The following is a 22,038-nucleotide window of genomic DNA, read 5'->3' on the forward strand; positions in this document are numbered from 1 at the left end:
GTGCGAGAGACTCTTTACATTGAAAATAACATAAACTGAAACAATTTTGAAAATAAGAAAAGTTTATTTTTATAGCTCTAGATAAGTACTTTAGTTAGAGCTAAGAATGGTTTTGGAATTTTCTTTCTGTTTTGTTTTCTGTTGTGATAATTGCAAAAATTAACCAATTCGTACGCAAAACCAAAAAATGAACTAAATTATATATCGGAAAACAGATCAAATTCCTAAAATCAATCTTAGCTCTAAATATAGATCTTTTAGAATAACATTCACTTATTTTTAAAATTGTTTCAGTTTATGTTATTTTCACTGCAGTGCACTGCAAAAAGTCTCGCACGGGACAAGTTTCGCAATGGAATTACCCATATGTTCATAATTCGATTAAAAAAAAACATTTTTAGGGGAAATTGCTCTAGTTTGCGGGAAGCTAAGTCCAGCTTATAATTTTTTATCTTTAAATATGTATATTCCGGATACTGCTCCTCGTTATTACATTGAGCGCTTCCAATACAATTTTCCATAGTAAACGATATTTTCAATCCGTTTGATTCTTTTGTCATTTTCCAATACGAATTTATTTCCCAAAAAAATATATTAGTCAAGCTTCTTCTGGAGGTAGTAATACATACCATTTCAATGCCGTGAAAAAATTTTAATACAATAGTAAAATCTGTATATTTCTTATTTATTAAAAACATATAAAAAATTTTAATATTATTGGTTTACATGGGTTCTAGCTATAAAAATAGATTTTAATCCGCACTTTAATAACTTACATTCTATTGCACAGGAAAAATTAAATGGATATTCATGTATTTGAGTTAATACAATGCAGAACTAATATCACTAAGTAATATAACAATAATCCTAAACACGGAAAGTCTGAAAATGCCTTGTCATGCTCTGTACGCCAACGACTATTGGCGCACTCTTGGCGTCAAATCGGATCCGAATGAATGGGGGGCAGGGTATGGCCACTGCCGACTACATCGACACCATCATCCTCTTCATTATTTTGATCGATAAAATCAAGCGGTTCCTTTTGCTCAGTTTGACGGGCACTCACAACATCATCAAGAACGCGTAAAGACTGTGTGGGTGATTTCAGCTCTCCATGAAACTCCAATACTTTTAGATGATAGAATACACTCTCGTTGTCTATCACATAAAATTGGGTGAAATCGGGACTTGTATAGAAACGCCTAGCTTCATTGCCTACAAATTTAATGCACGCCAAAAGTTCTGGCAGTTTATCGCTGCCCCTTTTGTGCGCCCAAACACTGAATCTGTCCTCTGCAGCGTGAACAAGCTCGTATTGTGGAGCCAGTTGATCCATAACTATTTGCTCATCAGATATATCCATGAAGCGCGCCGCATCTACCTCTTCACGCCCTTTGGACTGAACTTTAGGTGGATTGTAGTGACTATGGCGCATGCTGCGAACTTCTGGAATCGCCTGATTATTTCGCATATACTTCACGCTCCAAAAACATAATTGTTTCCCACAGCTTATCAGGACCTGTTTGCAAGGAGAGAAACGCAATTGTCTAATATTGCATTGGGTATCGCAGCCCTGATTTATGGAGTAAATCAGTTGTAAGCGATGTTTGTCGTAACTATAAAGCTGAAAAAAGAATAGTTTTTAATAATATAAATAATAATCAAATGATTTTTTTACCTCAATGATTCCATTCTCCAAGCCAAGGGCAATCAATTCACCGTCATCTGATGCAGTTAATTGTCGAATTTGGCTGGGATTGTTTAAATTCTCCTTGCACATACATTTTTTACAGAGGCTATTCTTGTCAACATAAAATTTGTAAATCTGAAAGCAATAACAAGTTCATTTTAATAATGTTACCAATATGATCGCAAAATTAATTTAACAATGATTGCTAACCTGTAATGTTCCATCTCCAAAAGCCAAATAAAGAATATCATCCTTCAGATAAAATGCTTCATACGTTTGTTCAAAACATATATTAATTGAATCTGATTTATCCATATACTACGAAGATAATAGAGAACACAATAATCAGAATGTATATCAGTTATCAGTTATTAAACTTACAAACACAACACAATCCGTAAATAAAAGCAAAAAGTCGTCATGGAAGAGTCGAGCGTATATAGTGTAAAAGTCGAAATTAATTCTATTATCAGGAATAGAGAGCGAAAAAATTACAGTTTGGCAGCTATCGCGGCAGGAGGCAATCAGTTTTAGTGATTCAATTTCTTTGAGGTAGTCAACTGAACTCTTGAGGTCGTCACTCAACAGTGTTTCATTTTTAGTAATATTGATGATATCACCATTATTGTAACCGCCATAAATGTCTCCGTCTTTGCTCACAGATAATGCTGTGATGTACTTTCCACATTCCATGTGGGGTGCTACGATAGTTGACCAATTAGCAACACTGCTCCGGCGGGTGGAGCGTCTTTCTAACGGTTGAATTTGGTGAATTCGCATCCTCGAATCAACAACATACACTGTACCATCATCAGACCTTTCCATAAGCGGGTGCAGGTAAAGATGTGCGCGTCCCATCGTATTGCGGTCTTTCAATTGGTCATCACTCTCATCCACATGATGCATCCAGGTGATTGTATCGGTTTCTTTGCTACGTAGCGTATGCACATGCACAAAATGCTTTCCCTTAGCGCCACAAAGTACAATGTACTTGAGGATGGATTCGTTCAGATCGTACACATCCACACAAACTATTCGTTCACTGACATTGCTGCGCAACAATGAATATGGATATTTCAGATCATAGACAACTAGACCCTCCTCAGTGCCCAGGATGAGGTAGCGACCATCCGTTGATAGCTTGCCGCAGGTTATAGTTGCCGGTATCGTTTCTGAAAATGGCAATGCTTCCACCTCCAGTGAATTCAAATTTTCCACATACTCGGCGTGCTTGAATTTAAATCGCCATACACTACACTGATAAATTATCATTAGAATAGTGTATTGGGTGCCATCATCCAATCGCTCCATGTACTTTTCCATGGCGAGGGCCTTTTGCTTTGGTGGCGCGTATTCTTGTTCCGTTTCATTTGATGCATTTTTCAGATTCCAAAAGGTTAAATTGCATTTATCTGACCACACAACGTAGAAGCGATTGAATATTTTCGAAAAATATCGCACATCCTTCTGTTTTGTGAGCAGTATTGGTGTTTGCGATTTCACGAATTTCCTATCCCTATCTGCCCAGTTCAATATACAAAAGTCTCCGTCGTCAAAAGCCACATGGAGTTGAATTGAGTAATCACCAGCACGCACATTTTCGTCCAAATAGAAAGCTGATATGAATTTGCTGCCGGTGAAACGCTTGATAGCGGTGTTAACCAATTGCTCGTAGCAATGAGGTTTCGAATGTTTAGGCACCTGAGCTAGTCTGGGTGGTCGGACCGCTAGACAACTGCCGCATTCCGCTCGTGGTGGCAGCAATTCCTTCAGAGACCAAAGCTTCAGACTACCATTTTTATGTAAAGTCAGCAAATGTAATTGCTTGTTAAACACTCGCATCTCGATGATGTCACTGGGATCATTTTCATCACTCAGCAAACGGGTTGTATCGCCAGCCAGCGATACATCCGTTAGCAGCAGTTGTTGCGAGCTAAGGGCCATCAAGCAATAGTCGTCGTCCAAATAAACGGCATGACGAATCTCATGCTGCCCCAAATTGATGATTTCCCGATGTTGATGAAAGCGACCACTGAAATATAACAAAGATTGCTATTACTCGAGATAGTTGAGCAAATTGTAAATTATATTATAAACTTACTGTTCGGTAAACCACACAAAATCAGGAAATCGTCGAACCTGCCGCAACGCCTCGTCATGCACTGGACCTTCCTCCGACATCAAGGCAATTCGCAATAGACTTGTAAATGGGGAACTGATCAGCTTTTCTTCCGCCTTTGTTAGAAAGACTAACACATCATTCAATAGATCTCTATAGTGACTATCATTATCTAAATGCAATTAAAGAAAAGAATGAAACTAAAGCATTCAATATGTGTTTAACTTGACTCACCAACAATTTCATCCCTGAAACACTTAAGGGTGTTTAGTGTATGTAAAATGGAACCGCGAGCATTCCACGGTGTTCTATCGCTTCGAATCTTTTGCTCCAGAAATCGAAAATCCAGATAGATCATGCGAAATAGTTTGACTCGTTCGATTTTATTGCTAACTTTGCTTAAATGGTGTCCGATATGGCTATAAAAATAACAGTCTAAATTTGGCAGATTCGTATCGTTGCATTGTTCAATCAATCGTGGTATACTAAAAAAAAGATTCTATAACAAAGATAATTATCAGAGAATATTAAAGACTTACTCATAAAAATCGACAATCTTTTTGTTAAGTGCATCTGCGTTCGGAATGGGTAAGCTGAACTCTGAATAGATGCTCGACAACGTTATTGTCTGATCTGAATGTTTTTCGACCAACGAACATTTGTAAAAGTCATTCACAACCGTCATTGGATCAAGAACCGACCAAATCAGACCTAAAAGCTGGAAAATCACAAAAGATTGATTATTATGTGAATGAAATTTATAAATTGATTTGCTTACTTAACATACTTTGATTGGTATGTGAGCAGATTTGGGAAAGATAAAAAGACTTTCAAAACGCTCCTTGTCGGACGCTTTTAGTTCGTTAAGAGAGTTCTCGATGATGGTCGCCAATTCGGAGGTAATTATACTGCACATTAAAAAAAATAAAAGGAAAATTATGATTATTTCTTGATAATATTAATCACATAATGCTTACTTACTTTTTCCAATTGTCTAAGGTACACATGCCATCACGTATGTTCCTTGCGATGACGCTAAGTTTTAGTGGATTTGTCTTTGGCGCGTTCCTTAGATCCCTCAGTGCTTCTTGAGACACCAAAGGCAGATATTTTCCAAACAGTGATTCTGTCTCGCAGGGCGTAAGTGCATCTTCCAGACTGATGTGAGTGGTGGTCACAGGCGATAGATAGTCGACAACACTTTTGTGTCGCGTCGTCACCAGGATTTTGCAGCCTAAATTAAAGGCCTTCCACGTTTCCTTATTGGGAACATTGAGCAACACAAGCAGACAATTCTTGAATGGCTTATCCTTCAGTATATGTCGGAGCTCGGCTTTCACTCGCTCGATGTGAACAGCAACGCTTTGATCACAATTAATGCGCAGGCTAGGCGCAATTTGATGAAGAAATGATTGAAGCATTTCCAAACGATTCTCGGGGTAACGGCAGTCGCGAACATTTAACCAAAATATGCGAAAGTCCATTTTCCGCTGCACCTCGTAAGAGGAGCAAACGTCGAGGACTAGCCATCGCTTCCCAGAACCAAGGACTCCTTGAACAGCCACGTTACGTGATGGCCTCAGGTCCAGCAATGCCTTCTGTAACTCCAAGTATGGCTCAATTCGTGGCACATTATATTTGGTAAACTTTTGATTATCGTTATAAAGACGATCGCGCTCGCTGATGTAATTCTCAGTGCTCGCACTTGGATTGCAAGATTCGTCCTTAATGGCTGACATAAGAAAGCCATAGTCGGCTTTATTAATTTCATTCTCAACGAACTTTTCCACGACCTCAATGGATTGGTTTCGCAATGTCCAAAACAAGTGATATATTTGATATTTGGGTGGCGATTTAATAATTTCATCGACCTCTTTTTTTGTAAGTATGTCTCTTAATGGTAGCTCAACATCCTTGCAATCAAAGTCTTTTTTGAAATCTACAAAAAAAACTGGGAAAATGTCCCTGTAGCAATGTTTCAGCTCTCTTCCATTAACAGAGCTCATTCTGGATGAAAATATCCGAAATCCGAATATGTTAACCTGTGAAGAGTGAACTCGAATATTTATAATTACGTGTGCAATGAAACTTATTTTATGCTTTTGTTTAATATTTCATATGACTTCATTGTGGAAATTTCGATTTTTAAATTCTTATAGCTTTTTATGTGGTTAACTCAAGCTATTATATTATCAACAGTCATTAGTTGAATTTAGTATGAACTGCAAGGCCATCGTTGAGTTAAGTTATTATTTTCTACATAACTGTCAACAACGAGACGAGATATAGAGATATAATTTGATTGTCAAATGCTCGCTTATCTTATGAAATCCAAAGTAAGACTAAGAATATTCTATTTGGATTTAATAAAGCTTGTGAATTGAAGAAACATTTTCCATTGTGAAATCAGAGTTGAAACTCTTATTATTACAAATAGATTAGGTATGTTTGGGAATCGAAAATTGCTCTGATAATTTCGAGAGGTTTACTAATCGAAGAATCATTTTTTATGGTGAAAATCAGAATGAGAGTATTAATCACTTATAACGGATTGGCTTTAGTTGATTATAGCTCTCACGAATATTTTATGTGAAGCACAACAAAAACGATTTTTTTGTATTACAAAACACATGATCAAGTCATAAGAGCCTCACAACAAGATCAGTAAAAACAAAACATGTAAGCTACAGGCGAATTTGCTGAACTGTGAGATACCCGCTACCCAGTTTGAATAAAACCAAAACAGTGCTGAGTTAAAGCTACAGTCGAGTATGCTCGACTGTGAGATACCCGCTACCCATTTAGAATAAAAGCAAAATATTCCGGTATTATTTTCAAAATATGCCGAAAATACTACAAAATACTAAAATATACCAAGCGGTATATTTGTTATATCGATATAGTACCATATTCAAAATATACCATAGCCAAAGCAATTCAGACCCTTAGTAAGTAGACGTTTTTGCCCATATAAAAGTATTTCTTTAATAACATTGACAATATTTATCTGATCGCAACCAAATTTTCAGGAATCATAAGTAGTATTGTAATTATTGTATACACCAAAATACGATTTTTGTTGATTTGCGGGGGCGGAAATTTGAAACAAACTTGATCTTCGTGCAAACATAACAAATGCTGTCGAAAACATTTTCGGTATATTTCGAAAATAATACCGTAATATTTTGCTTTTATTCAAAATGGGTAGCGGGTATCTCACAGTGGAGCACACTCGACTGTAGCTATCTGACTTGTTTACATTTGCAGCTATTTCTTAAATAACTTCTATCATTTTTATTCGACCGCAACCAAATTTTCAAGAATTATAATGACTCTATAGTCATTATGATTGTACCAAAAATACACTTGGTAATCGATTTTTTTCTAATTGAATTAAACTTAACTTGCGGGCAAAAATTATAATATTTATAATCTGAGATCCAATATTTCATACGGACATTATCGGCTGTTGATGCTGATCAAGAATATATATACTTTATGGGGTCGAAGATGTATCTTACTAAATGTTACATACCTTTCCTGTAGGCACAAAGTTATTATACCCTTCTACCCTATAGGCAACGGGTATAATACATAAAACGAGAAGAAACAAAAACAACTCATGACGAATAAAACAGATGTATGTATGTAAAAGGAAAAGTCAGTTAAGATCTACCGTGAACAACCAAAATTGTTACACGGGGTCAAGCACGACCCGAAGGTGACTCAACATCGAACGACAAAGATTAGAACATATCAATTGGCGGTTTAGTCATGATCAACGCACAAACAAAACTAAAAAGAATGAAGTTTTATACACAACAAGATAACGCAATTCCTTTATATGTAGTAAATGTTCCCATATATATGTAAACAAAAGCATGTGGATATATATGTAGATGCACACAAATGCATGGAGAAGTATATGTAAGTGCGGGTGCCTTGAGCAAGAGGAGATGTCATTATTGTAACCACTTAGTAGTTTTATTGCCTCACACACATACAATCATATGTACTAGCTATTGAATACGCACTTATTCTACAAAATGTATTATGCACGCTTATTAGTTTTTTTTTAACTGTATATGCTAATAAGCCAGAGTTCGATGAACTTGTATATTTTTAAATGAGCAATATACACATGCGGTTTATTAATGTATTTGCGGCAGGTATTTGAATGTACGAATCCACTGTGATTTTTAGCTTTGCTTGCGGTTGTATTCACAAGATACTCACCCAATGTATTTAAATACTGCAACAACACTGTATTTGAAAAGAATTGTTCAAGTACGAACATGCATTGCACATAATTTCACTGGAACACACACACACACGCAGGCACAATGTCACTCATTTCTAAAATACATATATGTTTTTGATATTGCACTCTTTATTATTTCAACACTTAATAGACACTACTAATGCACATATTTATCTTTCAGCATTATTTTTTATTTAAATACACCGTTTCATTAATTGAATTGAACTACTTGAATCGTATGCGAACTGGATCTGCAATATTCGCATTGTTGTTGTTTATAAATTGTATCGACAAGATTCGCTTGTGACCATGTGACCAAACTGCGGCAAAAATATTACATTTGCAATGCAAAAATACTAACACTTTTTTTGGGAATATTATTAAGCGGAGAAATCTTTATTTAAGTTTATTTTAATTATATTAAATTATTAAAACTTAATTTTGCTTGCATCTTTGAAATTACAATTTGTGATTATCGAGAATGATTTGACAAAATACACATTTAGTATACTAGCCATGCTTTTATCGATAGCGTTCCGTTAGCATCCCTGTGTAGTTGTCGCGGTGAAAACAAGTCAATCGCAATTTTTTATAACAAATTTGTCGAAAGGTAAAAAAAGGTTGAACTGCTTGTGAAATATCCAAAAATATTGTGCCCTTTACAAGATCCTCTTATAATACGCATGTATGCGAGTGTCTACTAAGGCTTTACGTTTAATTAATCCAGGTACATAAATTGATATTCGTTGAAAGCACTGCTAAAAAGGAAAAGAAAGTTGAATTGGCTGAAAAAGGTGACGACGCAAGCAAGACGAAAGAAGAAAAAAATAGCTTCGACGTATACGTAAAATTATTGAACGAAAATTAAGGTAGGCAATGAAAATAATCTAAAACCATAAGTGCTGAGCATAAATAAATGCTGCCAGTAATCAATATTTGTGCTGCAAACGAACGTTGTGCAAATTCTGTATAAAAAAAAAATAAAAAAGTACATATTAATTTCTGTGAAACGAGGGAAACAAAATGTCGGCGGCTACATTGGACAAATTAGCGACGACTCTCGACGTAACCGAAACGGAACAGAAATGTGATTTGCATTTTTAATTGCTTCTCTACTGATGATGTCCACCATTCAATTTAGATACGTTTTTTCTTTTTTTATTCGCCTTATTTCTTGTATAGTTTTTGAGTCTGCCGACGCCGCTGCAGCTACCGCAATGTCATGCCGTGCACCCTTCGAACCCGAGGATCAATACAAGCAATTGCGCCGACCGAATCCTGGAGCGGGTTCTGCACCACAAATGTCTGCCGCAATGCAGCCACTCGATCAGCCAGCATTTCATGATTTTGTCAATGTGGGCTACGGTCCAACTGGCGGACCATATGCAGCTGGACCAGCTCTAAATTATGCAGCTACGTCACAGCCGCCGAACGATATGCAGAACAGATACGCAAACATGCCGTCAAAACTGTCAGTGACCGCAAATGTGTTTGTACCTAATACTATGGACAAGCGGGTGCCAGCACAGCAGCAACAGCAATATCAAAATCAACCATACGCACAACAACCGCATCAGCAACGTTATATGAATGGCTATAAGCAGCAGCATCAACATCAGCATCAGCAACAAAACTATAACCACCACCAGCAGAATCAATCGTTTAACAATGAGATGCAGCAGCTATCGAATTCGGTGAATACTCGTTTATATTTTGGGAAGCAGCCGCCTCATAATGGTGCGGTGGGCAATTACTATCAGCAACCGCAACAACAGCAGCAGCAGGTACAAACACTGCAACACCAACAGCACACACAACAACCACAATCGACATTTCAACGTCATACGCATTTAAATAATTCATTCCAACAAATTGCACAACAGCCGCAGCAGCCGCCATATTACCATCATCACCAACAACAGCAGCAACAACAACAACAGCAGCCACAAGCATCGACATCATCGGCTGCAGCGTCCTCTTCTTCGGCTGCATCTCATCCCGATATGGAGACGATTGCTCTGGAATATCTTGATACTGTAATACATTGCCTTAACCAGGTGTGTAAGCCTCTCGAACGAGCTTTCAATTGTTATACGTATTAGAGGTAGAGATTGCTCTTAATATTGATAGGTGCAATCATCTCTTTCACATACTTTTCTGAACAATTTTAATAGAATTTAATAGCTTCAGCTTGAACTACTATAACTACTATTAGCTATAAAACCTTGCTATAATCCTATCTTTAAAAAAAGACTTCTCCACCTTTTATACGTATACCAAGACTTTAAATGAAAATGTAAAATTATTTGTTTATTTTTATCTAGAATCCCGGACAATTCGATACAATTGCATCACGCTTCCTAACCATCTTTGATGGTATGGAGAGCAACAACTATGTGCTCTCGATCGCCATGGAGGATATTTTTGAGAAATCAATTGAGCAACCTAATTTTCGGTACATGGGCGCCAAATTGTACAATCTTTTGCATATGCTGAATCTCAAGCAGGATTCCTTATTCCATACATTGCTAAAGTGCAAGCTTGAATACCATCAGGCCGAAGTAACCAAGTATATGCAATCGGTTGAGCAGCAGCAAAAGGTGCGAGAGACTGCACTATTTCTCGCCGAACTTTATATGCAATTACGTGGCGATGATGACGCTCGCATTCAGCTAATTGCTGTGAATATCGTCTACTCGTTGCGGAAACTCTTGGCCTGCGAGAGTGCTGAGAATGTGCGCTGTATTTGCCAGACCTTAAAGCTGGCCGGTTATGATCTGAGTGCTGATTGCCAACAAGACATGCACGTTATTATTGCTTCACTTCAGGCGATTGAAGCCAAGTCGCCGGGAAAATACGCTATGGCTGCCAATGTGATTGCTTTGCAGCAGAACAATTGGGGCCGCAAGGTCTTAAATGCTCTGGGTGGAGAGGATGGCGATGCAGCCAAGCCACCAGAGCCACCACGTTTGAGCGATGAGCCTGTGTTTTATGGACCCGATGGACGTGAGCTTACGGCCGAGGAAAGTGATTTTCTGGCTGCGGAAGATGAAAATAACGGCAGCGACGGCGATGATTTTGATGTCAGAGATAATGAATTGGACCTCGACCCAGAAATGGACGAAGAGACTGAGCGTGCATACAAGGACTTTTGCAAGCAAGGCAAACAATCGCAGGCAAACAAAAAATCTTAGATTTTATATACATATATATATGTGCGTGTGTGTAAGAATAGTGTGGTTGGTATGTGGTGTGCTGTTTATATGGTATGGCAGAAGGAAGGCAAGAAAATGAAAAGCAGGGTTATCTTAAAGTATGCACCACTTTTCGTCTTTCAATATAATGTTTGATAAATTCTTAGTTGTGTAGTTTGTACTACTTTCAGTTATATCGTTCCGAAAAGTAATTTTATTATTTTTTTTTTGTTTAATTGGTTAAACATTATTTGTGATATATCGCATCAATGCTTTACTTCTTTTTGTATTACATGCAAAGAAAACATATTTATGTCCTTATCTAATATAAATGTGTATTTTCAAATTTTGTTTAGCGGCACATTCAAAAGAATGCTGGTCTATAGAGTTTTGAATTAAATTTTTTTTAAGTCTCTTCTTTTGCCTCTCTGCCACGCCGGTGCATAACAACAACACGAAACACATTTAGAAAAAAAATATCGTACACATAGTATTCACAAGCCAACTGCACATCCCATTATATATGTAGATTCATTACTGCAACACATTCAATTTAAACAAAAAACAAACAGCATTCTCCTGATCATATAAATCTAAAAACAACAGCCACGCTTAATTTTTTAATTAATTGTAATTAATATTAAACGAAAACGATTTAAATATATAAATAAACCAATGAATTACGATTGCGTTCAAAATAAATACATTCTCGTTTTGACTGAAATGACTCATTTTAACGGGCAGGAAGTTGCCGCACTTGTACAACTACGAACATGTAATCGAAAACTATCGATATGTGTATCGATATATTCTCGTCTTTGCGTTTTGTTATAGTCTTTGCGTTCCATTTACTCATTTTGCGTTCTGTTTGGGATCCAAGCAAGAAGTGCAAAGTCAAATTAATATTGAAAATGATTGGATTAAAATAAATATAACAGTGTTGAAAGTGAAATAAATGCTTCAAGGTGTAGTTTGGACAATGGCACATCAAAATGAACGCGTAGAATAAAATTTGGCTCCAAAGTGAGCGTGATGTCATTGTGGTGATATATATGTATGTTTGTCTATGTGTAGGTACGAGTGTGTGTAACTACTTAAATAAAAGTACATAAACGTTGATTATGATAATATAACAACAACGCACATACAAACACAATATAAGCATTTGTGTATATACATCGCTCAAGCAGACAAACAGAAATTATAAGATATTTTCCATGTTTCATTGAAGAAGCAAGAAGAGCAAGTGAAAAGACAACAAGCTGACACATAAAGGTCACATAATGTGTATTCTTACAGACATACATAGTTGTGTAAATATACATACGTACGTATCATCGAATACATATGCATATATATTTACAAATGTACGCAAGTATTGGTATTCTATAAAAGACAAGAAAACATCAAAGCATTATAGTGTTGTCGCGAAAGAGTGAGAGATTTTGCAAACAAAGCCGACGCGAAGTTGATCGATGCACACACATACATAAATAAGCACACGCGCGTCAATATAAATATCTATGTTGTGTGTCTGTCAAAGTATTAAAAATACTATCTTAAGTAAATACGAGTTAAACATAACGTGCGAGATAAAAGTATTATTGGTAGTGTGTCTTTCTATGCAATCAACCCTAAAGTACAATAATTTACCGGCTGAGAGAGTTTGTCAATAAGTGAAGAAAATTGTAATACCCTATACAATAAATAATATCAACGTGCGTGTTATTAATGCAATGTGAAATTAATAAAAATGTTTATTTTTTACTACATTACAGCGGTGTTTTTTCTGACGAACAATAATATTTGTCCAAGATAACAGCTTTAAAATAAACGAAAGACATATAGATTACAGTGATTAAATTTAAAGTAGTGTTTAAGTAAATAGACCAAAAATCAACGAAACTGCAACAAGTTCGTGCCTTAAACATATTACATAGCTAACTATAGCTAACCTCGACAAAACTCAACCAACAACACCAACAATCTGAGCCCTAAAGTTAAGGCTCTTTTGGATCGCCATGGGAAGCGTGTGGAAACGCTTACAGCGGGTTAACAAACGTGCTGCAAAGTTCCAATTCACCGTCTCCTATCATGACCTCCGACTGGAGACCACCGCCAAGTGGTAAGCTGCTTTCCTATTTTCCCATTTTTCCATTTTTATTTCCTGTTCTTTTCGGTTCAGTTCAGATTAATAATTTATTCAATAGAAGTACAATCACCCACCCGTATTTTCGTGGTTTTTAGTAATTGTTTTCAAACAACAATCGATTTATTTCTGTAGTTATTAATAAACAATATGCCTTATGCCTTAAAATGTATTTATATTAAAACAAGGGACGTTTAATGACTAAGCAGCAGTTACTAATGCAATTTATAATACTTATGTACACTACATAAGTTAAACCCTATCAACAGCAGTTTCCACAAGTGATAGCAGAAATCCCCATGAGAACAATAATATGTAAATAAGTACACATAATTATCTGTTCAGTTCTGAGCTTGACTTCAACCAGCGGAAACGGAAGTCTTCATTCAAAATGTAGCTGAAGCGCATGATTACTTATAAAATATAATATATACTTGAACACGTTTCCTAATTGGAAATTGATTTTGTAAATATTATATTAGTGCTAGTTAACTGTATAAAAAGTTAATATTTAAGGCCTATTTGAATTGCTTTTGCTTTTTTATGCTTTTGAACAAATTAATACAATATATATTATGTACAAGTGAATACACACATATGTATATGTATATAGCTATATATATTGTCACAAGTACATTGACCATTAAAGAAAAGTATATTTTCTTGTTTCTGTACACTATATCGTTCTGTTTTATCTCTTAATGTCTTTCTATATACATTCGTCTCTTAAATATAATTTGACGACGCAAATTATATAAGCAAATACATTTATATATAATTTATTTCGTTCAAAACAAACAGGGCAAGGCAGAGATCCAAGATAAAAACAAAGTGTGGAATTCGCTACTCTTTGAATTTTTTTGTCTTTTCGTACATTTTGTAGATTTTGCTATAGCATTGTCTTCATAGTTCTTATAAAAACATTCCTATTTTTAACATGTATATGTCTATATATAAAACACTTGCAATTAACATTTAGTTAAGTACGTAAAAGTAAAATATTCCAAAAGATATTCCATAGAAACTTTCAATCCGTGGTTCTTGGAAGTTTTTTGCTTTAGACGAAGTTTTTTTTGCAAATATCCATAATATGGTGGTAGAAAATATCCAGATACAAGTCTAGTTATAACTGAAAGTGTAGCTTTGATGTTGAATAAGGAATTTTAAATTTGTAGTTAAAGAACCAAGGGTATTTTCTAGCTTGCATTCGATTCCGTTTTTGTCAATAAAAGCGAAATTAATTTGTTTTCTTTCTTTCGCAGGCGACCTTCAAATCTATCCGTCGTGTGGACGAGGCGTTCGAGACGTGTGGCCAGCGCACCATTACCATGGGAACCCGATATGATGAACCCGCTGGTGGGCAATATATCGTGGCCTGTGCCCGACAATCACTCTATATCCGTGACTTTATTCAAGGATCCCCGCACACACGAACTTGAAGATAAAGACTGGACATTCGTAATCGAAGATGTAAGACTTGAATGAAATTTGTATTTGTCAGTTGAAGATGGTATTGAATTAAACTTTTAGATTTCAATGTTGGGCAAAAAACGAGTGCTGGCTAATGCAAATATCAATATGCGTAAATACGCAAGTATTGAATCAACGCAGCAGAGTTTCCCATTGACCCTCAAGCCCGTTTCCCGGAAAATAACATCAGCTGTCTTGGACTTGACAATCAGTTGTGTGTTCCTGCGCGAGGGAAAAGCAACGTGAGCACTTCAACTTAACTCAATAAGCAAATAGCTGAGTTAACCATTTTGAATTGACATTGCAGTGATGAGGACATGCAGAGCATTGTCTCATTGATGTCGGTGAACAACTGTGATGTGGCACCACTTGACGACCTGGAAGATATTCCCGACTTGGAGAACTCTGGAGATATATCCGATAACTTGTACGATTTCACGGAACAGTTGAATATGATGACAACTAGCTTAAATGGTTGCATTGATGTGCCAACGCCAATAAGTGGTGAGTTCTTCAAATGCTTCTATTTTGTGTTGTACAAATGTATTAATGTAATAACTATTCGATTAGTTTAGCTACAAAACAAGTATTCTTATAACTGTATTTATATACGCATTATATCTGTAGTATTTACAAATTTATACCAATCTTTCTCAAATTCCTATTTCACATAAATTTACATTGCATACTTTTCGGAGAATGAAAATAAATTCAAATTGTATTCTTATTCTTCCTAATTTAAAACTTCCAACTCGTAATTTGATAAAAATGTATTTAATAATTTACGTATATATTTTTGAAAATTATCGTATATAGTAGGTATATTCTTTACGGTATTCTACCCAAAATCAGTCTTAAAATATATGTTTAGTCTTAATTCAATGAACGTGAAACGCATTGAACAATAATTTTAAATATTTGAAAATTCAAATTGGCAATTAAAAGTAAATGTATTTACGTATTGTAGTTATAGCCTGTAAAATCCACATATGAATTCTTAGTTTATGTATTTGGTTCATTGCAAATATTTATACTAAAATATGTTGACAAAACATTTTCTTTTATTTTTTTTATTCATTTATATGTGCTCCAATACGACACTCTACTCTGCCCCCACATGCCACACACACAAAAATGTATCTATCTTTCGATGTTGTTGTTGTCGGTAGTTCCTTCGTTATCCGAAGATCCAACTCCATTGGCCGAGTCATATAATCATTTAAATTTTGAACTAGAAGCAGATGATCGTGAAAGCAAAGCGGAGACGACGGATCTGCTCCCAACCAAGAATCAAGTGGTCGAGTCGGATGAGTCCCTGAAGACTCCAAGTGCTAGTGTTAATCCTGAGCCAGTTGCTCTCACTACCCCAACCAAAGTAATGGCCGAAGATAAGGCTGTATTGAAGCCCCAAAACCATGATAGATTCCATGAGATTCGCACCTCCACTCCCGTCGAACCAGCTCCGACACCAACCACAGCAGCAACGGGCAAAGTCAAGACGAATACCTCGAGTCGAGCCCTTAATTTTGACAAGCAAGATGTGAGTGGCGTCGACTCGAACTCGAATTCGTATGCGGATCAGTCTACAGCAGTCTTAAGCCTCACTCCTCCCACCATAACAAAGACAAGCGATAACAGCAACTCATCGGAAGCTGTGGCTGTCGCTGTCACTAACCCAGAGCCACAACCAAAGCCCATCAAGAACTCATCGAATGCTGCTGTCACTGCCAAGCGATCCGAGCTGCAACCGTTGGACTTGAAGAAGAGTTACGAGTCCACGCCTGCCGTCAATAACATGACAACGAATAAGAGTGCGACAAACACGTCAAATAGCCTGAAACCGGTCGAGAAGATTTTGTTAAAGGATAACACGCCGGGTCAAGATTTGCTTGAGTGGTGCAAAGAGGTAACCAAAGATTATCCCAATGTCAAGGTTACAAACCTGACAACCAGCTGGCGCAACGGCATGGCCTTCTGCGCCATTATACATCACTTTATGCCCCACTTGATGTGAGTAGTGAAAGGTTTATTTGTAGCAATGTAACAGATTGATTGTAATTTTCCCCTCTTTAGAGACATGTCAAAACTAAGTGCGCATGACGTAGTAGGCAATTGCCGCATCGCCTTCGATGCAGCGGAGACACTCGGCATACCACGTGTCATCGAACCCCGTGACATGAATCTGCTGACAGTGCCGGATAAATTGGCAGTCATGACATATTTGCATCAACTACGAGCTCACTTCACTGGCAAACAGCTGCAAATTGAACAGATTGGTATGTGGTACAGTAACAATAGCAAACCTCCATGTCAAATTGTCCTACTTCTCCTACCATCACTTATCTAAGTTCTTAATCTGGACATTCCGTGCAATGAATGTTTGATAAACAATTGAATCTGTTGAAAAAAGTGTAATTCCTTTCTAATATGCAGGTCAAACATCCGATGAGTCGAGCTATGTGATTGGCAACTACAAGTCGGACAATTTGTCGCAGAATCTTATCAACTTCTCGCACCTGAAAACACAGCTATTGCATCAGAACTCATTGGACGACGAGATTATTAACCAGCAGCAACAGTTGTCGCCGAACAGTAAAAAGGATGTCAAAAACATTATACTGACAAGTTCAAAGAGTATTATTGGCAAAGTGTTGTCCCCGACAAAGGAAAAGAACTCGATCAACGCCATGCAGACGAACAAATCCTCACCCACTATTGATGGTTCTGGCGACACTCCCGAAGATATGCACCAGAAGTTTGTCAAGGAGCCACTGTCACCTGCCTCGCTGGATGCCAATGCTACAAACGTAAGTTGGAACTGCTGCGGTTGATGATTATTTCGTTTTGGCTTTGTTTCCTGCTTATTTCCTTTGTTTGATTTATTATATATTATTTAATTTGGCGCCTGCGCTTCGGCTTTGGCTTCTGCTTTTGTTTTTGTTATTTTGTTTTCTTTATTTATTATTTTCATAGCGAATTATAACACGCCACAAAGAAATGAGCGAAAAAGCTAAGCTGATGATGGAAAAAATTAAAATTTCCAAATCGAACGAGCGCAGTGATGCGAACGATGTAAGTAAACACGAGACGCCGCTTGCTTGCGTGGCCAGCATGTGCCTCAATTTTTTTATATATTTTATTTTTCTATAATATTTTATAAAATTGACCATTAATGTTTTTGTTGGCATTCAATAGGAGGAAAGACAGCAACGACTGCGCGAGCAAGCACGAAGGCTCATCTCGGAGACACGCAATAAATCAACGGGCACCGACAGCCCAACGAGTCCAACTAAACTCAAGCGTTTCAACTATACACCTGAACGCACTATTTCCCCCATTCACAATGGCAGTGGCAACGGCGGGGAACCTTATGTGGATGTGTCGGCCAAGAAGATAGCGCCCAGTTGGGATAAAGTCGAGCATACGAGTCCTAGTCATAGATTAAGCGATGCCAACGCCAGTCCCTTGCAGTCCTTCAATTCAGTGGTGGACAGGATATCACCAAAGCACGAGAAGAGAGTGAGTAGTGACACACTTGTTGTTGAAATTAATGAGATTAAGCAGTTGCAAACTAAATGTGAAATTATAAAATACATAAATATATTACAAAATAATAAACAATTTAGTTTAAAGATTAGATTAGATTATTCAAACAAATCAAATATAATATAATTAAATACATATATTAGAAAATAATAAACAAATTAGGTTAAAGATTAGATTAGATTATTCAAACAAATGAAATATGCTATAACAAATATTAATTTGTTGAATTATTTACAGAACGACAAGCTAACGTACATTGAGTCCGAGCTGGAGGCATTGGAGCGAGAACAGGAGGCAATCGACCAGAAGGCTAGCAGTCTGGAGGCCAAGCTACGGGCAGTAATGGGCGGCAATCCAAGTAATAATAAAAGGGGTACAAATCCCATTCTTAGGCTAATACGCAATAGCATTGGTGGTGGTGACGTTATACGCATTAAGCTCCTTGATCCCGACGATGATAGTCTATTTGGTAGTGGTATTAGTGATACGGGCACCGAAGATGATGAGGATGCCCTTAGCGACACGTGCAGCACTTCCAGCACTGAGATGTCACAGATACGAGAGGGTCAAGTGATTGAGATGCAGCCACAACGGCAACGGCCTAGAGCTCTTTCTTGCTTTGTTAATACGAATGACAGCTGTTCATTAATGCGGCCCACATATCAGCAACACCACCATTCACATGAACGTCATTGCCATCGCCATCGGCATCAGCAACCGCACCATGTGCATCATGTGGAATCCTATAACCATTTGTTGGGCACTTCTGCCCCGGGTGCCGCGTCCTCCCGACAATCCTACTGTGATAACCTGCAACCCTATTTTGCCGATGATGATGATGCCCAGGTGATGGCGTCTAGTGGCCATGCGGCAGCATCTTCGCGACGGCATCGAATTGGCGGTCACAGGCACGGCCATCATCAACATCGACGATCCCGTTCGCGCGGCCTATGTGGTAAAGTCGAGTGTCTCTTTAAGGCCGCATAACGTTGTTAACTGCTTTTGCAATGCCCGCAAATAGCACGACACGATAGCTTTAACGCCTGCTGCCCGCCTGCAAATCTTTCATATGTGTGTGTCTGTTCTTTAAGTGTACATGCTTTTAACCGTTCATATTCAGTCAAATTGTTGCTTTTATTATAGAGTTAAAGCCTTGATCTGCGTTTTAATACCCTTAATATAACCACAAACAAAAAAAAAACTAGACAAAATATCACTAATATAGTAATTAAATAATTACAAGTCAGCGCTCTACGACAACGAGAACAAATTTAACCAGCAAATCTGCAAAACTATTTCTTATATTACGGATAATATTTAAAATTAAATACCATTTCACTTAATCAGATTTTAATAACCAGCAATTGTATGAGGAATGTGTCTAAATTGTCTTTTAATTTGTCTCACAGAAACGGAAGAAACTGAGGAGCAGCTGCTTTCCCAATGGTTCACGCTTGTCAACAAGAAGAACGCGCTGCTTCGCCGACAGATGCAACTAAACATTCTGTGAGTAAAAATATTGGAGTATTCAATTAGCATCCATTATAATCCATTGAGTACAATTTCAGAGAGCAAGAGAAGGATCTGGAACGTAAGTTTACCATGCTTAATCAGGAGCTGAGAGCGGCACAATCCGTTGAAGACTGGCGCAAGACAGAAGTGCAACGGGAAAAGGAGCGTCTACTGCTTGAAGAGCTGGTGACCATCGTGGATAAACGAGATCAACTTGTGCAGCACTTGCACAATCAAGAGATAGCGTATGAATGTGGTTTTTATTATACTACTCCATGAACTCATTCTTTTCATTTGACAACAGCATTGAGGATGACCATGAAATTGCACGTGAACTGGAGCAAGTTGACATTAGCGGAGGCAAAGAGAAGTGTGTTATTCAATAGATGATACTATCGCTAATGACTGGAGACAATGAGATACCTATAGACGAATAAGTAGTTATCTACATCATTTAATGGCGCTGCAAGTAAATGTTCTCATAAAAAGCAGAGAATATGCAATAGTTCTTGTAAGACAACTCTTACAGACTGGAAGCAAAAGGGTTGGAAAAAAATGCAACAGACGAACCTGTTATACTTAGGTAAACATTTTGACAAAAAGAAACGTCCGATAGAACACTAAGCAAATTTCAAAAATTTCACACATTCAACATTAACAATATATTATCATGTAAATTGAAAGAAATCCACACTTTTTAAATAATCTATCTGTAAATTCTCAAAATTTGTTTTTTGTGCCATTTGATTTTTTTGCAATCATGCTTTAAGATTTTTTTCCAAATTGAAAACAATGCAAAGACCCCCAACCTAATTGTGAACTATATTTATACCTAGTATTTTTTATTTTATTTTAGCTTATTTATGTGTTAATCACTAAACGAAAACGCTTCATCCCTAAGAATATATATTATAAAAAAATGTTTTGTACAGAAACTGGTCTTATTTAGTTTTTACCCTAATCTTATTTGACTATTTAATGGTGGTTTACTTACAAAAATATTTATATTTATATATGTGTTACGATTATCGGAATACAATAGTTCTTAACCAAATGAACCTTTCAATAATACAATTTGATATGTATGTAAAATTACAAATAAATTGCAAATAAATATGCTTAAACTGCGTAAATAGTATACACCCAAAAACAGAACCAGTCGTTTTTATTTCAAATTAAAACAAAAAATTAGAAAACTACATATATTGTAGTCTTTTTGATGATTTCGAAGTCCATATACAACTGTGTTTTTTGAAGTAGTAGTTACGATTAAATACTACTTTAAGTAAAATCCAGTTATAACAGCTTAATGTATTTATTTTTAATGAACTCACAAATTTTAATATTTTAACGAGTTTGAAAATTAACAACAAAAAAGGACACATTATGATGTTCATTGAAATATTGAAAATTTTAAGTAACTTAATCCTATTAAATAACTATTTTGTTTTCACTTAATATTTTATTGTGTAGCCTTTATTGTCTATTACAGCCTCACACCTACGTGGCATAGAGTCCACCAAGTCCTTGCAACGTTTGAGTGGAACCTTGCCCCATGCCTCCTGCACAACTTGCCAAAGCTGCTCCTTAGAAGTCGGGGATTTATTGGCAACATAACGCTTGATGTCCTCCCATAAGTTCTCAATGGGGTTTAGGTCCGGGGACTGTGCTGGCCATGGCATTACTTCAATCTTTTCTTGGTTAAACCACTCCTTGACCAATTTGCTACCACATTTAGGATAATTTTCCTGCTGAAATGTCCATATTAACGGCATCTCCTCCTTAGTATATGGCAGCATAACGTCTCTTAATATATTTACATAAACATTTTGGTCCATGATCCCATCGATTATATGTATGGGACCTACACCATTGTATGAAAAACATGCCCATACTAAAATTTGAAGACCACTGTGTTTTACGGTTTTAAGTGCATGGTTTGGGCAGTGCTCGGTGTTTGGTGGTCGACTGACAGATTTGGTTGAACCTGTTCTACCAAAAAACACCAGTTTGAAGTTATCTGACCAAAGGATATTTCGCCATTGCGATAGTGGCCAATTCAAGTGGCTTTTGGCAAACTCTAATCTAGCTTTAATA

The 22,038-nt window shown here is 36.9% G+C and overlaps 3 protein-coding genes across 15 annotated transcripts; 2 read left to right on the top strand and 1 right to left on the bottom strand.

Moving 5' to 3' along the window:
• Positions 1-664: 664 nt before the first annotated feature.
• Positions 665-8,360, bottom strand: LOC117568159 (uncharacterized). Of its 2 annotated transcripts, XM_034248578.2 has the most exons (10): positions 8,046-8,360; positions 4,791-5,851; positions 4,597-4,717; positions 4,349-4,527; positions 4,044-4,294; positions 3,792-3,981; positions 2,072-3,722; positions 1,901-2,008; positions 1,679-1,825; positions 665-1,624 (listed from the first exon to the last, which is right to left on the bottom strand). In XM_034248578.2, the coding sequence occupies exons 2-10, from the start codon at positions 5,813-5,815 to the stop codon at positions 938-940; spliced, it is 4,359 nt and encodes a 1,452-aa protein (XP_034104469.1). In that variant the 5' UTR covers positions 5,816-5,851; positions 8,046-8,360; the 3' UTR covers positions 665-937. The 2 variants fall into 2 exon arrangements, with proteins under 2 accessions (XP_034104469.1, XP_034104470.1); XM_034248579.2 differs by lacking the exons at positions 4,791-5,851; positions 8,046-8,360 and having other exon boundaries at positions 4,588-4,603.
• Positions 8,361-8,567: 207 nt separating this feature from the next.
• Positions 8,568-11,966, top strand: LOC117568162 (polyadenylate-binding protein-interacting protein 1). 4 transcript variants are annotated; one of them, XM_034248589.2, is made up of 4 exons: positions 8,568-8,680; positions 8,798-8,939; positions 9,253-10,127; positions 10,395-11,966. In XM_034248589.2, exons 3-4 carry the CDS (start codon positions 9,288-9,290, stop codon positions 11,262-11,264), a joined length of 1,710 nt encoding a protein of 569 aa, XP_034104480.1. In that variant the 5' UTR covers positions 8,568-8,680; positions 8,798-8,939; positions 9,253-9,287; the 3' UTR covers positions 11,265-11,966. The 4 variants fall into 4 exon arrangements, with proteins under 4 accessions (XP_034104480.1, XP_051859673.1, XP_034104481.1 ...); XM_034248590.2 differs by lacking the exons at positions 8,568-8,680; positions 8,798-8,939 and adding an exon at positions 8,993-9,157 and having other exon boundaries at positions 9,253-9,854; positions 9,954-10,127; XM_052003713.1 differs by lacking the exons at positions 8,568-8,680; positions 8,798-8,939 and adding an exon at positions 8,687-8,797.
• Positions 11,967-12,126: 160 nt separating this feature from the next.
• Positions 12,127-21,074, top strand: LOC117568161 (EH domain-binding protein 1). Of its 9 annotated transcripts, XR_007955047.1 has the most exons (15): positions 12,128-12,318; positions 13,043-13,389; positions 14,676-14,883; positions 14,944-15,125; positions 15,191-15,387; positions 16,053-16,893; positions 16,957-17,159; positions 17,317-17,690; positions 17,857-17,955; positions 18,079-18,402; positions 18,667-19,384; positions 19,839-19,935; positions 19,998-20,186; positions 20,246-20,524; positions 20,798-21,073. XR_007955047.1 is itself a non-coding variant. In XM_052005684.1 (14 exons), the coding sequence occupies exons 2-14, from the start codon at positions 13,286-13,288 to the stop codon at positions 20,325-20,327; spliced, it is 3,552 nt and encodes a 1,183-aa protein (XP_051861644.1). In that variant the 5' UTR covers positions 12,127-12,318; positions 13,043-13,285; the 3' UTR covers positions 20,328-21,074. The 9 variants fall into 9 exon arrangements, 8 of the variants coding, with proteins under 8 accessions (XP_051861644.1, XP_051861645.1, XP_051861646.1 ...); XM_052005684.1 differs by having other exon boundaries at positions 12,127-12,318; positions 16,119-16,893; positions 20,246-21,074; XM_052005685.1 differs by having other exon boundaries at positions 12,127-12,318; positions 16,122-16,893; positions 20,246-21,074.
• Positions 21,075-22,038: the final 964 nt, after the last annotated feature.

Source organism: Drosophila albomicans, chromosome 3, assembly GCF_009650485.2.
Source record: "Drosophila albomicans strain 15112-1751.03 chromosome 3, ASM965048v2, whole genome shotgun sequence".
NCBI classification, from domain to species: Eukaryota; Metazoa; Arthropoda; class Insecta; order Diptera; family Drosophilidae; genus Drosophila; species Drosophila albomicans.

Excerpts from the sequence above, each read along its gene's own strand:
- LOC117568159 (XM_034248578.2), bottom strand. The coding sequence starts at position 5,815 with ATGAGCTCTGTTAATGGAAGAGAGCTGAAACATTGCTACAGGGACATT. Across the intron at positions 4,718-4,790 it reads ACCTTAGACAATTGGAAAAA|TATAATTACCTCCGAATTGG; the intron begins GTAAGTAAGCAT and ends TTTAATGTGCAG. Across the intron at positions 1,625-1,678 it reads TGGAGAATGGAATCATTGAG|CTTTATAGTTACGACAAACA; the intron begins GTAAAAAAATCA and ends TTCTTTTTTCAG.
- LOC117568161 (XM_052005682.1), top strand. The coding sequence starts at position 13,286 with ATGGGAAGCGTGTGGAAACGCTTACAGCGGGTTAACAAACGTGCTGCA. Across the intron at positions 14,884-14,943 it reads GGACATTCGTAATCGAAGAT|ATTTCAATGTTGGGCAAAAA; the intron begins GTAAGACTTGAA and ends TTAAACTTTTAG. Across the intron at positions 18,403-18,666 it reads CACCAAAGCACGAGAAGAGA|AACGACAAGCTAACGTACAT; the intron begins GTGAGTAGTGAC and ends AATTATTTACAG.
- LOC117568162 (XM_034248588.2), top strand. The coding sequence starts at position 9,094 with ATGTCGGCGGCTACATTGGACAAATTAGCGACGACTCTCGACGTAACC. Across the intron at positions 9,158-9,252 it reads AACCGAAACGGAACAGAAAT|TTTTTGAGTCTGCCGACGCC; the intron begins GTGATTTGCATT and ends TTTCTTGTATAG. Across the intron at positions 10,128-10,394 it reads TAATACATTGCCTTAACCAG|AATCCCGGACAATTCGATAC; the intron begins GTGTGTAAGCCT and ends ATTTTTATCTAG.